General features: G+C 40.4%; 1 protein-coding gene across 14 annotated transcripts in view; it reads left to right on the forward strand.

Annotated features, from left to right (window-relative positions):
- TRPM3 (transient receptor potential cation channel subfamily M member 3) overlaps nucleotides 1-16,114 on the forward strand; it is a 671,125-nt gene that overhangs the window by 318,970 nt on the left and 336,041 nt on the right. For all 14 annotated transcript variants that reach the window (XM_060199709.1, XM_060199695.1, XM_060199701.1 and 11 more), the window contains exon 3: nucleotides 46-250. In XM_060199709.1, the coding sequence (XP_060055692.1) occupies nucleotides 46-250 (205 nt within the window). The remainder of the gene's footprint in view (nucleotides 1-45; nucleotides 251-16,114) is intronic.

Here is a 16,114-nt window from a genome sequence, read left to right on the forward strand (position 1 = left end):
GGTGATTAAGACAAGGGATTCATGTCCCCCTCATCTGTGCTATAGGTGTTGCTGTGGACGTCTGATTGGCCAGCATGTGGGCCTCACTCCCAGCATCTCCGTCCTCCAGAATGAGAAGAATGAGAGCCGCCTCTCCCGAAATGACATCCAGTCTGAGAAGTGGTCCATCAGCAAGCACACTCAGCTTAGCCCAACTGATGCTTTTGGGACCATTGAGTTCCAGGGAGGTGGCCACTCCAACAAAGCCATGGTAAGCACACAGCCACTCTGTTGCTCACCAGCATTTTTCTTGGCTCCTCCGCTGGAGTGATGGAGAGCTGGGAGCCGCCATGACATGACTGAGAGACCTGTTCCACTTGCCTCTTTGTGTGTCTCCTCTCTTGCTCTTTATAATGAGAGATGGGAAAGCAGCATTCACTTTCTTGAGTGGAAATAGAAAAGGAAAATGCCAGTCTACTTTCTTCTTGGCACATGAATGACTCCACCTCTTGCAGAGGATACTTTGTCTTATTTTTCTTTCTAAATATCAGATATGGAAAAGGGGAGAAAGAGAAAGAATGATACTATAATACTTGGGAAACTTTCCTGTTGCACAGTGTTCCCAGGGACTTAAATCAGGTAACATGCAGCCTCTAGATTTATGTTTTCAACCAAGTGTCATACTGAATACTACCCTAAAAATTTAGCTGGAATGATATGGGGAAAAAATATGTTGGACTAAAACTTAATGATAATGGAAAAAAATAGTATGAGATCAAACACAATGACAGGTTGTTGTTTTTTTTTAATAATAACAAAGAGATGCTGGGGGCTGGAGAGGGAGCTCTCTGCTTAGGGTGTGTCCCAGACTGAGCCCTGACACCACCAACCAGCACTTTGAGAAGCTCCATCAGCAGTGAGGACATGCTGTGGTGACTCTTTCTCTCTCTCTAGACTATGAACGAACAAGTTGGCCCAGGGAGCCAGGCACTGGCGCACGTGTTGCCATGTACAAGGACCCAGGTTCAAGTCCTTGGTCTCCACTTGCATGTGGGGGGGAGTAAGCTTCACAAGCAGTGCATATCTCCCTCTCTATTTCCCTTTCCATCTCAATTTCTGTCTCTATCCAGAATTAATTTTAAAAAATTTAAAGAAGAGTTGGTTTAGGAGTAGTGGTGGTTATCAGTGTTCAGGGCTACAGCACTAGAAAATAGCAGCTAACTTTCTGATATTTATTACGTTATTCACTATTTAGGATATCAATTTCTTTTCTTTTTTTTCATCTTTGTCATTGAAAGGGTTTCACTGCTTCAAACTAACTTTTTCAGATAAAGAGAGAAACAGAAAAGAAAAGATTCCAGGGCAGAGGGAGACAGTTTCCAACCTGGGTTATCTGCCACCTTCTGGGTTTCATCCATGAAGATACGTTATCTTGAGGTCTCTGTTTTGTTTTACTAGTAGTTACTCTCAATTCAAAGTAGAAACAACCCTCCCAGGCTGGATCCTTCCCTGCTCTGACAGAAATTTAGATCATGCTATTCAAATGGATCAGGCTTTTTCTCCCATTGAACTGTTTTTTTTTTTTTTAAACCTACAATCTACATTTCTAAGAGTTATTAGCTTTCATCACATCATCAGGAAGATGTGTTCCAGTTGTTTATGGAAATGTAGGAATGCTATTTTCCAACAAATGTGTTTTTAAGGGTTGAAAGAGCAAGTAAGTGTTGCTTTGCTCAGGCATGGCACAGAGTTTGGAAAGGAAATTTTGCTTAAAGAAGCAAGCTGCAAAATGCAAGGGAAACCACTTCACAGCAGCTCCAGTCGGAGAATGTGCACTGGGGGACCTGGCTCAGCCCTCATCCCCTGCCCCCTACACACATACATACACATAAGAATGGCTAACTGAGCTATTCTCATGGTTCTTCCCTAAGAAAATTAATTCTAAACTGCATGATAAATTCACACCAACATTAAGACATCAATAACAACAACAATAATAACAACAATAATAAAACAACAAGGGCAAAAACAAAGGGAAAATGAATGAATAAATATTAAAAAAAAAAAAAGGCTCAGACCTGAGGGTCCAAAGTCCCAGGTTCAATTCCTTGTACCCTGCACCACTGTAAGCCAGAGCTGATCAGTGCTCTAGTTAAAAAAAAAAAAAAAAAAAAATTCACACCAACATTGAGCTCTGTATTGGAAAAAGGCTGTTGTGTGTGGCCTCCAAAATGGTTAGGGATAGTAACAGAAGAGGACCATGGGAAATGGAGGTTGGTAACTTCCTCATCTGTTTGAAGGCAGAGTTTACTTAAACCCACAGGATGTCACAAGGGACCCCTCAACACAGTGTATGGGGGTGAATCACACACATTAGTAAGACTCATGCAAGTGCCCCCTGCAGGTGCTGGCAGTGAGGGGAGGATTTACTGAGGGAAACCATTACAGAGGTGGATACCTACTGTCTTCATGGGGCTAGTGAGGTGGCTGAGTGGAATCCACAGTTGTCCTTCTCCAAGCCCAGAGGTAATGTGATTACCCAGAGGGACACTACTGATCATCACATCCATGGTTAGTGTGCAGTATCTACCAAGCCCACAGCACATAAAGACATCCCTTTAGAATTGTCACCTGTTACTTTGCCCTGTGCACAACCCAGGTTCAAGCCTGGCCCCCACTTCATTGGAGCAAGTGTTGGTGCTGTGGGGGTTTTTGGCCATTTGTTCCTTTGTTTCTTTTTACTAAATTACTGCTCAGCTCTGGCTTCTGATGGTGCTGGGGATTGAACCTAGGACCTTAGAGCCTCAGACAGGAAAGTCTTTATGCAGAACCTCAGTCCACCTCTGATTTCTTTCATTTGCTCCTTTACTATAAAGGAGCAAGGAAATAAAATTGTCACCTAGGGAGATGGTAGTCACCATAATGCCATCAATGTTCCAAATGTGTCAAGACTGGCTTCAGACAATTCACAGGCTTAAGGGGAAAGAAGTCTGTAATCTTTTATATGATTTATACAAGTTTTTCTTTTGTTTGTTTTAATATTGCCTCAGAAAGTAAGTTGCTCCACCATTACATTTCTTTTTTTTTTAATTTTTTATTTAAGAAAGGATTAATGAACAAAAACATAAGGTAGGAGGGGTACAACTCCACACAATTCCCACCACCCAATCTCCATAACCCACCCCCTCCCATAATAGCTTTCCCATTCTCTAGCCCTCTGGGAGCATGGACCCAGGGTCGTTGAGGGTTGCAGAAGGTAGAAGGTCTGGCTTCTGTAATTGCTTCCCCGCTGAACATGGGCGTTGACTGGTCGGTCCATACTCCCAGTCTGCCTCTCTCTTTCCCTTCTTCTAGCGTTTGCCCTTCTTCCGTAGCCAGTCAACAGCGTCAGGTTGCTGCTTGTTGCTGGCTTTGAAAGTGACTGGGATCCATGTGGATTCAGTCGGCTAGGAAGGATCGTCAGTTTCCCCAATGAATGGGTACTCACGGGATGCACCACGGGAAGGTCGATCCAATGCATCTTTCCCTAGTAAGGTGTGTCTCTGGGGAAGCAGAGCTCCAGGACACATTGGTGGGGTCTTCAATCCAGGGAAGCCTGGCCAGCATCCTGGTGGCATCTGGAACCTGGTGATTGAGAAGAGAGTTAACATACGAAGCCAAACAATTTGTTGAGCAATCATGGATCCCAAGCTTGGAATAGTAGAGAGGAAGTGTTAGGGAGGTACTCACTGCAAACTCTAATGTACTTCTGCTTTCAGGTATATATTTTGCAGTAGTTTATGGATACGTGTGAACATAAGCTCTCTCTCACAGAAACTGGTGTATAGAGCTCCAGTGGCGCAATCGGTTAGCGCGGGGTACTTATACAGAAACTGGTGTATATCTAGGTTATGGGACTTTGTTAGAAAGTGAACTACCTGAGATGAAATTAGAGTGTACTATAAAAGGAAAGGTCTCACCCGAGTAATGAAGCCTAAGGGTTGTCATTCCACATGTGAAGTCTCTGGACACAGTCTGAGGTGAAGCATGTTGAGGTGGCAATCGTTGCGTTGGTTAGGTTGTGATCGGCGGGTGCAATATTATTTGGTTTCGATTGGGAGACACATACGGGAAAGTGGGCCCTATCCAAGGGTTCCAGGACTGGGGGAAGTAGGGGCTCTATAGTGGAGATGTGAGGTTCCTGCTGTCTTAGGGTTCAAACACCATTATATTTCTTAAGGAATGGAGTTCTAGTTTGGTTGGGAAGGGTGTATGAGCTGTTGGTTACAGAACTTTGTTGTGCTTACTCCGTGACTTAGAGAAAAGTGCCTTTAATTCTCTGACTCTCAGGAAGTATAATTATGCTACAATCATCAATGTTAATTAAACAAGGTAGCATATTAAATTATTTGACACAATGTTGGGTTCATAATAGATCTAATATTAAACTCAACAACCCTTTTTACCACTCCACTTTTTTTTCCAGGCTCTGAAATACATTTAAATACTTGATTATATGTTGAAGGTTACCCATTTGGATGCCTTAACCTAGGTATATTATGAATACAAACTGTCACTTTCCATGAACGCTTTAAAATAATTTTAGAAAATTAATTCTTATGCCTAGTGGTTGAACACAAAAACCTCTAGCCACCTTTCTGGGTTTATAGTCTAGCCTGTCCATTACTAGTTATGGGACTTAACCTGATTTATTTGATTTCCCAGGTCTTTAGTTTCCTTATCTGGGAAATGGGGATAGTAATCCTACTTTATAGTGTTGAAGCCAGGTTAAATAAATCCATACACATAAGTGCATAGAATGCTGCCTGTTATACAGAGATCTGTTAAGCTGTACCCCTCTTATTCTATGGTTTTGTCAATGTTTCCTTTTTATAAATAAATTTTTTTAAAAAAATGCTGCCTGGTGGGAGTCAGGCAGTAGCGCAGTGGGTTCAGTGCACGTGGAACAAAGCGCAAGGACAGGCATAAGGATCCAGTTCCAGCCCCCAGCTTTCCACCTGCAGGGGAGTCATTTCACAGGTGGTGAAGCAGGTCTGCAGGTGTCTATCTTTCTCTCTCCCTCTCTGTTTTCTCCTCCTCTCTCCATTTTTCTCTCTGTCCTATCCATCAATGATGATATCAATAACAACAACAACTACTACCACAACAATAAAACAACAAGGGCAACAAAAGAGAGGAAAAAGCAAAAAAATTAAAAAAAAAAAAAAGAATGCTGACTGGTGCTAAAGCCAGTCAAGGGCCTACGAAATAGCTCATTTGGATAGTGAGCACTGCTTTTGCCATGTGAGAACCCAGGTTCTAGCCCAGCCTCCATAGCATTGAAGGAGACTGAGACTTCAGTGCTGTAGTTTCTCTATGCCAGTCTCTGTCTAAAAATAAGTAAAATGATAAGGCTACTCATGTGTTTGTTGGGTAATTGCTCCTACAGAGAGTTCACTTGTTATAAAAGAGAGCTTTTATTACCAATTAAAATAAGATACATCACAAAGCTTACAGGCTTATGGTGAGGATCCTCCCATGGAAGCTTTATGACGTAGCTTAGGAGTCTTGGACAATGGAGGACAGTATTTCATGTGCCAGGGCTAGGATTATCGCAAATAATGTTGCTTGCTAGCTGTATATCTGGGGTTTTCCTATTTCCTCAATCTTCATATACATCTCCCATAAATCAATCACACCAGCTTTTGTAGATTAGGGAACTTGAAACTCAGTTAACTGGTAGAAATGAGTTTCTGGCTACAGCAAGAGAGAAAAGACTTGGGTTTAGCTCTTTCTGACTTGGATATCAGAAATCTTATTTTAACTGAACATAAAGGCTCTCTTCTACTTATAGTAAGTGAACTCTTTAGGAGAGTGTAAAGGTTGTGTAAGAGACAATCACTAGTAGGAGCCTCCACCAGACCTCCTCTTACTAAATTACACCTCCAGAAAAAATAAAATGCTGACACTTCTGGACTTGTGAAGAACAAAGTCAGAAGAGAGGATTAGAGAAAGAATATACTAAGATATTGAAGCACTGACTTGCATTGTTCTGAAAGACTAGGTTTCAGGCCATTTTTTTTCATGGAAAAATTTTATTAGTGATTTAATATTGGTTTACAAAAACATAAAATAACAGATGTATAGGGAGTCAGGCAGTAGCAAGCGGGTTAAGTGCACGTGGTGTGAAGCGCAAGGAGTGGCTTAAGGATCCAGTTTGAGCCCCCGGCTCCCCACCTGCAGGGGGGTCGCTTCACAGGTGTTGAAGCAGGTCTGCAGCTGTCTGTCTTTCTCTCTCCCTCTCTGTCTCCCCCTCCTCTCTCCATTTCTCTCTGTCCTATCCAACGACAACGATATCCGTAGCAACAACAACAATAAAAAAACAAGGGCAACAAAAGTGAAAATAAATAAACATGATTAAAAAAAGATAACAAAGGTATAATTCCACACCTTTCCTACCACCAAGAGTTCCACATCCCTGTTCCCTCCATTGGAAACTTCAGATTCCCAAGGTCACAGATATGGGTTGGCTACTACTTCTATAACTATATCTATATAGTCTGCCACCACCACCCCTTTTTTCCCTATGGTCCTGCCTTCTCTTCCTTTGTAAGTCAGACCTACACCTCTGACTACTGAGTGTCTTTCTTTCCTTTTTTTCTCTTCTCTCTCTGGGTCCTGCTGGAGTTGGAGTGCAGAGTCTCTGGTAATTTTTTCCTTATATAGAGTATAGAGAAAAATTATTTTTGTGGGGCAGAAGGTGAGAGTTTTGGCTTCTGAATGGCTTTGCTGCTGGACATGGACATTATCAGGTCAATTCTTATCCCAGTCTGTTTATATCTTTCCCTAGTGGCACAGGGCTCTGGAGAGGTGAGGTCCCAGGGCACAGTTAACCAAAAGAATTTTTCTCTCTCAGCTCTGCTTTTCTCCCTATTGGCTACTCATTCAAATGGACTCTACTCAGGGTGTTCAGGATGGAATCATAGTAGCAACTGCAACTTGCTAACAGTCCATTTTTATTTATTTATTTTTATTTTTTGGAGGGTTGTTTTTTTTTTTTTTAACTGTCATAGGAATAGGAGATTGCATAATGGTTCTGCAATGACTTCTCTGCCTGAGGCTCTGAGGTCCCAGGCTAAATCCCCAGTACCACCTTAAGCCAGAGCTGAGCAGTACTCTGATAAATAAATGAATAAGCAGATAAATAAATAAACACTAAGGCAGTATTTAGTATATGACCTGACAACCAAAGCCTCTTTCTTCTGGGGCTAAAGCTGTAGGTTATTTTGACAAGTTAGCAGTACTGTGTTGGGCTTGATTAGATAGTATCTTATTTGCTTATTACTAATGATCTCATCCTGTTAAGGCTGAGCTGACAAGTGGCCCAAGTAAGTATAATCTAATTAAGGACTTGTATTCAAACCTCCCACATTACCTAGATAATTCTCTCACCAGGTCTCCCCTTGCTATTTACTCTACTTGTTAGAGCAGGCTGACCCTGTATTAGAATTTTCATGTAGCTTAGGTAAATTCTTCCTGTTTTTCAAGTTCACCCGCAAAGCTGTAGCTCCTGAGTCAGCCAGATGTGTGTGGCTGGATGGTGGGGGAGGGGGGAGGGGCACATTGTAAGGTGGAGGTTGTCAACAGCTTGGCATCTATTACTTAGTAGTCTCTTATTCCCACTAGGGTTATCACTGGGACTTAGTGCTGCATGATTCCGCTGTTCCCAGAAGCTGTTTCTTTCCTTAACAGTGGATAAGAGACACCTACAACACTGTTCTGCTGCTCATGACTCCACCCCCTTCCACAGATGGTACCAGGAATGTTAGCCTGGGCCCATGTGCCTAGTAACTACCATATGTACTCTACCAAGTTAGCTACCACCTGGCTCTACCTTCTACTTTGAAAATGCTTTTAAGATTGAATTTTAACTTCAAAAATATGTCTGATTCTGTGTTATGCAAATCTGACCTTGGATTCCTCATTGACTAAACATACACCAAAAAGGAGATTAAAGGAACCCCATTTTAGAAAACAAAATTGCTAATCACTAGGCCCTAGCTAAGGAGGCAGCTTTGCAAAAACATGTTCAGGAACTGGAGGGGGGTTTGTAGTTGCTCCACTGATTTTGGAATTTCCACCTTGTAATTCCTAGCTTTTTAAAACAGACTAAAACTGGGATTTTCAAATTTCTGATACTAGTCACAGACTCTGGAGAAGAACCAACCAAACCTTTTCTAAGAAACCCAGCTTCCAGCTAGAAAATTTTTATTTTCTTGCCCCTGAGAATTTTAACACTAAGTAATTCTGGCAGAAATTTTATAGAGTACCCTCCTGTGACCTGTTCATATGTGTGTGTGTGTGTATATATATATATATATATATATATATATATATATATATATTATATATACTCAGCAAGGTTTTTGCTTTTATTTAAATTTTTAACTTTGACTTTTCAGCACTTATCACCTGAAGTACCTCTAACACCATGGAGGAAGTCACAAACATTATGGAATAAATTATGATGGCATTTGCACTGCCTCTGTTTTGTAGGTCAGCAAACTAGGAATTCAGTATGCATTTGAATTCCAGGGAACTTTTTCCACTATTCAACCTCCATAGGCATTAAAAGCTCCCTGAAAAACAAAAGACCCAGTGGACTGGGAAAGCTGATATCAGCAACATTATCCTATCAGTTTGTAGTAACATATTCTGCTTGGCCAGAACTTTAATTAAAAGTGCTCATTGAAACTGTGGCTACAAAGAGAAAATAAAATGGCACTGTCATATCTCTCAACAGAAAGGAACATGGGGCCAGATGCCCATGGCAGACTTGGGAGAAAGACATTAAAAATACTGTTCAAAGAGATTAAGGAATAGTTGAGTTCCATTGCTCAGAATAGGTGCTGCTATGTGTACCAACTGGTTATTTTTAAGATCTCATGGTGTTTTTGCAGGATGAGTAGAAAGCTCTGTCCTTTCCCCTTTCTATAAGTGAATCATGGTTCTTTCACTTTTTTTTTGTTTTAGAAAGTGGGCTAAGGAGGCCAGGTGTTAGTGCACCTGGTTAAATGCACACAGTACAGTGCTCAAGGACCCATGTTCAAGCCTCTGGTCCCCACCTGAGGGGGGAAAGCTTCACGAGTGGTGAAGCAGAGCTTCCGGTGTCTCTTTCCTTCTCAATTTATATCACTACCCAATAATAAATAAATAATTTTTTTAAAAAAAATTGGGCTAAGTTAGATGGGTGAAAATGTTAGGGTTAAAGAAATGGTTTGTTAATTTCTAAAGTCAGATTGGCTTACTTAGTGCACTTGCTTTGAAATGCATGTGACCCAGGTTCAAGTCTAGCCCTTACCACAATGGAGAAAGCTTTGGTGCTGTTGTCTGTCTGTCTGTTTATATATCTGTTTTAAAAAAATGTTCCACAAAAACTCAAGCTCAGAATGTCAAGAAAAGATTCTTCTTAGTCTTTAATTCAAGAGTCCTAATGTGTTCTAAGTAGTAATGGCTGTTCCTACATTCTCTACCTCCCCTCACTTTGGTTGGGATGAAGGAAACTGAGCCTTGTGTGAACCTTCAGTGATCTCCAAATTGAGTCAGACTGAGACCATAGAAAAGGTGAGTCTGTTTTCATAAGCAATCAGTAACACTCTTAAACATATAGCAGTAAAGTTCTCTCTTGTATAAACAACAATGAAGCCTCCTGCTGCACAAAAAGACATGGGGGGGGGGCTGGGCAGTAGCGCAGTAGGTTAAGTGCATATGGCGTGAAGCACAAGAACCAGTATAAGGATCCTGGTTCAAGCCCCCAGCTCCCCACCTGCAAGGGGGTCACTTCATAGGCGATGCAGCAGGTCTGCAGGTATCTCTCTTTCTCTCCCCCTCTGTCTTCCCTCCTCTCTTTGTCCTATCCAATAACAATGACAGTAATGACAACAACAATAATAAACAACAAGGGCAACAAAAATGAGGAAAATGGCCTCTAGGAACAGTAGATTCATAGTGCAGGCAATTGCCTGTCCCAACAATAACCCTGGAGACAAAAAAAAAAAAAAAAAGAAAAAGAAAAGAAAAAGAAGAAGAAAAAAAGACATGTGGCATCAAACAGGACAAAACCTGGACAGTCTAGGGGGCTGGATGGTGGGGCACTGGTTGTCTGCATATATTCTAGTTCACAAGGACTCAGGTTCAAACCCTCAATCTACACTTGCAAGGGGAAAGTTTCACAAGGGGTGAAGCAATGTTATAGATGTCTTTATCTATCTTTTTCACTATGTGTCTTTTACTTATTTATTTACTTATGTATTTATTAGTATTATTAGTATTTAACCAGAGCACTGCCCAGCTCTGGCTTATGGTGGTGTGGGGAATTGAACCTGGGACTTTGGAGCCTTAGGCATGACAGTCTCTTTGCATAACCACAGTGCTATCAACCCCTGCCCAATTTCTCTGTGTTTCTCTACATACACACAAATTCAGTCCTGGAGAATCTTAGTGACTGAAGCTTGTAAGTGAAAGGGAAATGTCCAGATTTCTATGATAGTCTAATGGGATTTCTTTTCTAAATGTATAAATTGGAACTCAAGAGATAGTTTCTTTTTTCTTTTTTTATATTTATTTATTTATTTATTTATTTATTTATTTATAAAAAGGAAATACTGACAAAACCATAGTATAAGAGGCATACAACTTTGAAACACGGCAGCGTCTGAGGCACCTTCCTAGTTTTTCTTTTGTTTTTACAATGACCACGTCCCAGAAAATGTAACAGATTAACAGATCGATGTAATTTTTTTTTTTGTTTTTGTATAGTTGTTTGTCATTATCAGCCCGGTTTTGTATTTATGGTTTCCTGATATAGTGATGGTGTGTTTTAGGAAAAAAAAAAAAGAGGCATACAACTCCACATAATTCCCACCACCAGAACTCCATATCCCATCTACTCCCTTGATAGCTTTCCTATTCTTTAACCCTCTGGGAGTATGGACCCAAGGTCATTGTGGGATGCAGAAGGTAGAAGGTCTGGCTTCTGTAACTGCTTCCCCATTGAACATCAGCATTCCTACTGATGACCACAGAATGTGAGCTCAGATCTATAGGGATGCAGAGGTCACATAGGCTCCTAAGCTGAATATGGGCCCCAGATCACATCAAACTGATGGGGTCATATTCAACAACATTATACACCTTTCCCATATTTGGGAGTTACTTTCTTCCCTGATCCAGCTTTCTGGTCCTTTTTCCAACCATGACATCATCTCCCCAGACAATAACTTGGATTTACCTGCATATCAGATTTCAGGCTCAAGGAAAAAAAAAAAAAAAAGAAAACTAGTATAGCCACAGGCCCTTTGGAATATAACTAAAATATGCCTACTAGCTATCTACAAAACAGAGAACCCCCGGCTCTTAATCTGCACTACTCCAGCCTTTAGGTTCATGATTAGTCAACAACTTGTTTGGCTTTATATGTTAACTCTTTTCAGCCACCAGGTTCCAGATGCTAGCAGGATGCCAACCAGACCTCCCTGGACAGACAACCCCACCAATATGTCCTGGAGCTCTGATTCCCCAGAACCCTGCCCCACTAGGGAAAGAGAGAGGCAGGCTAAGAGATAGTTTCTTTTGAAGCTCACATTTTATATATGACTTGGCCTCCCACACACCTAAGAGTACAGTAGCGCCATAAACCCAAGGCAGACTTTTTGTAACCTTCACCCCTTTTATATTGATGAGGGTGTCTGCCAACTCAGGCATATTCCCTAATATGAGCCTTAGGAGTCCTGTGTGCTGGTCAGGATTGCTGCTCTTTTCACAACAGAGAGAAAGCTGTCAGATGACCTAGAGTGCCAGTGTCTGGGGTCCGAGCATAGTTTTGCACAGGTTTGGGAATGGCAAGCACACATGCCAGTATACCCAGTAAATGCCCAGGGGGCACAGTTTAGTGAAAACTATTAAGGACTTCTTCTTGTGTATAAGGTGATTCCTTAATGACTATTGAGTTCACAAATGAACAGTCAAAATTGCCTATCTTGCACACTGTAATAGCTCCTAATTTCAAATGACACTGACCATTTAGCAGGAATTGATTAATTGCTTCGGGCACAACCACTGCTGACCTTGAAGCTGCTGAGTTGGCTGTTAGATTCCATGTAAGCACCTAGAGAGCTTGCAAATAACATGGTTTTATGGGTATAAGAACATGGATTAGGTGTGGTATATGGCACCAAAGTAAAGGACTATGAGTAAGGGAGAGAAGGGAAGAAATGGAGAGATGACTGAGCAGGACCATAAAAAATGGGCAAAAATACAGATTGATAATTATAGAAATAATAGTCAACCCAGATCTGTGACCTGGGGAAAACCACTGCAGTTTCCAATGAAGGGAATGGGGACATAGAACTCTGGTGTTGGGAATGGTGTGGGATTGTGCCCCTGCTATCTTGTAATTTTGTAAACCAATATTAAATCACTAATTTAGGAGAGAGAAAGAGAGAGAGAGATAGAGAGACTTGAGGTCCTGGTACAAGATGGTGGAAAGGACCTAAACTAGGGGTGAGTGCTTTTTAAAGACCTAATACAAAGAGATCACAAATAGTACTCATGTGTCAACAATTGGGATGAAAGCTATTAACCCTCAAATAAAATGATTTTTAAAGAAAAAATAGAATTAAAATTCAAACCTTCAAACAATTGCAAACTGTAATTGTCTCCCTTAGTTTTATTTGCCTATTCTATACGCCACTTATTTGAGTTAATCAGAAATATTAACAATAAAAAGTCTCAGACTGACTGATTCATATATCCCCCCCCCTTTTTTTATTTACCCTTTTTTTCTCCAAGACAGGACATTGTAAGTCACAAGTAATGATCACCATCAAAGGACACACAGTATTTGTGTAGTTTGTCATCTCTGGACAATGAAAGGTGGGCTGCAGTTGATCATATCATCATTTACATAGGGGTTAGGAAGGGGGGTAAACTTGGATTAACTTGTCAATGGCTGAACTTGCCTGAATAATTTCCCTACTTTATTATGCCCAAGTAATTCTGGTAACATTTCATTTCTTTCTGAGTCTCATATAAAAGAATGTGTTCTTTCCTCCCTTTGTGATCCAATGGCAAACACCAGATACACTACTTAGGGTCTTGGTTCTAGGGAAGCGTTGTAATCCTTGTTACTTGTCTAGTCTTTGAGGAGCAAGTTGGAAATAGAAGACCTCCAGCCCCACTCCAGATCTTTAATAAGAACCCAAATTTCTGAAAAGGGTTATTTGTTGAGTCATACAAGTTAAAGTTTGAGGTGGGCAATCAATGTGAGGTGTAAGAGCTGATCACATGAAATATTTAATTATTGGATAACTAGCTCTGATAGACTCCACAAGACTAATTTTTCAGGTGAAGTAAGGTCCCAGGTCCTTGCTTTTCATGATTCTGTATCTTCTCTGTAAGGAGGAATTAAATTAGATGATCACCAATCCCCATGACTAAAATATTTCTAATATTTTTCATCTAAGATTACAATTATTTCATAGCCCAGAATGAAAGAACTATCAAAACTCATAGTCAGGCCAGGCTGAGGCCTTCCTTCTCTCAATGACCTTGTGACACAGGGGAGATAGAACTGACAATATGCAAGAAATAAATGGAGGGTGGGGAGTGCTAAGACTGGGATTGATCAAGATTTATGTTCTATCAACATGAGCTTTCACTCTCTAGAAAAATCAGTAGAAGCCTTTGAAAGAATTGATTTATGCTGGTGAAGTGGAAGTATTGAAATTTATAGAACTAGTGGAACAACATGAACTAAATGCAGATAGCAAGAGAGAAGAGCTTCTAGTGAGGGTGAGGCCAAACTGTTGGGAATGCCTCTTAAGCAGAACGAGAGTTCACATGTGACACAACAATTTGAACTGAGGGAATAATATGGTCAAACAGCAATTGGAAGAAAGAAGAGTTCCTGTTGATTAGAGAAGCCATTATGAGGCTGTGACCATAATCCAAAGTGACATCCCAGTAAGTGGAATTCATTCTTCACATGGCCACTGAAGAAACAGAGTGAAAGACCTGGTTGAGAACATTTGAAAATTGACCATAGGCCTTGAGACTGGTTGTAGTTGAAGGAAGGAAAGAGAGACATTTGTCTTTGTGTAACTGAGAGAAAGGACTCTAGTTTTTAAACCTGGGTTGTGACCCCTGTCATCACAACTTAGAAAATACCACATTCTTCATTATTGGGAGGAACCCAGGAAATCAAGTATATAGCATGCAGGTGTCTACAATGCAAGAGCTTCTGGGATATTTTCTTCACAACTACTAAATTGAGAGCTGAAAAGAACATGTGAAGGGAGCTGTGAGCAGTGTGACCTTATGTGGGCTGGACAGGGAGCTGGGGTCAGGTCACCTGTGGTCATTCATTCATTCCCCCACCAAAGCACTTATTAGCTGAGTCTCAAATATCCTGTGATCAACATACAAGCTTTGCTTAGTGTCCTAACTAGAAAAAGAGATGGTGGTCATCCAAAAGAAGGTTCCATATATTTAGAGATTTGCCAATCACATTCTAATGAACTGCTCACATGAACATAAATCAGTTTTTTGTTTGTTTGTTTGTTTTTTGCCTCCAGGGTTATCACTGGGGCTTGGTTAAATAAGTTCTTTACAGTTCAGTAACTTGTGGCTTTAGAGGAGTGCACCATTTGCCAAGTGAGGTGTATTCCCAAAAGTGTACTTGAGTTATTACAAACTGGGTTGAGTAACTGAACTCTTTACTGGGCCATTTATTACATTTTTTCCGTAAACATCCCTGACTGGAATTAGTCAAGAGGACTGAAGTTCAGTGGAGCAAAGCCACACCAATTTAACTACTCAAGTAGCATAGCTTCAGTGTATTTAGACAGAAGCACTGCATTCTTTCATTTTATAGCAATTGTTCATTCTCTTGTAAAAGTCACTCAAAATGTAGGCCCCTAACTAAAGCTTATTTTTACTTCATTTTATTCTTTCTTGTACTTGAGAGTGGAGCTTTTTTTGGTAGTATCTCACCTCTATGTAGGGGCTCCTAGGAGATTTCTTCACTTTGCAAAAAGCCACCTAAGCAATATTCAAGGTTTTCTAGGATTTAGAAGAAGCCCTCCAGGTCAAAGCTTACTTTGGTTCTTCTTACCTGAGGTTCCAACTTCCAATTTGGTTAAGAATCTGAGCAGTCCTTCTTTTATACTCTTTCAAATGTATCTATTATGCTCATTGTTCTTACTAGACATGCTAGTCTTACTATAACCAAAAGGAGACCTATATATCTATGTATGATTATGTAGCTTATCTCACTATATGTATTTATGATTTTTCTGTTGCATCTCTCAATACCTTGATAGCTGATGTCAGATTTTAAATTTTCATCCATTCTACAAGAATAATTAGCATACCTTTTGTTGCTTTTTTTATAAGATAAGAAGTTAATATGCAGTTATAGATTTAAGCATATTCAATGGTTTATTTTATAATGTAATCTTTTAAAAATAATTTTATTTATTTTGGGGAGAAAAAGAGAGACACCTATAACCCAGTTTCACTGTTCATGAAGCATTCTCCCCTGCAAGTTGGAACCAGGGGCTTGAACCCAAATTCTTGTGCATGGTATGTGAGCACTCACATTTTAAAGTTGTTACTGTAAGTAAAATTGTATGTATTTTCTCAACCTCTCAAAGTAGTAGGGTCAGAGAAGCAATTATCATCTAGGTCTAGTCAGTGTAAGAGGATTGATGATGTTACCAATATTATAAAATTTTGAACTATCACATAGATGTTAATGTCAATAAGATTCCAATGTGATTTCCTTGAATTAAGAACTTATTCTTGGGAGCAGCCTGTGAAGTGCTATGGTGGCTAGAGTGTTAGACTCTCAAGCATGAGGTCCTAAGTTCAATCCTTGGCATCACATGTGCCAGAGTGATACTCTGGTTCTCTCTCTCATTAACAAATAAATATTGAAGGAGAAGAAGAATTCGTTCTGGGGGAAATTGTAACTGTACTGCACTTAGAAGACAATTTTTTCCTCCTGGTTCCCCACCTACAGGGGTTCGCTTTGCTAGCAGTGAAGCAAGTCTGCAGGTGTCCATCCTTTATTTATTTATTTATTTCCTCTTGTTGT

This window comes from Erinaceus europaeus, chromosome 10 (assembly GCF_950295315.1).
Source record: "Erinaceus europaeus chromosome 10, mEriEur2.1, whole genome shotgun sequence".
In the NCBI taxonomy this organism is placed as follows: Eukaryota; Metazoa; Chordata; class Mammalia; order Eulipotyphla; family Erinaceidae; genus Erinaceus; species Erinaceus europaeus.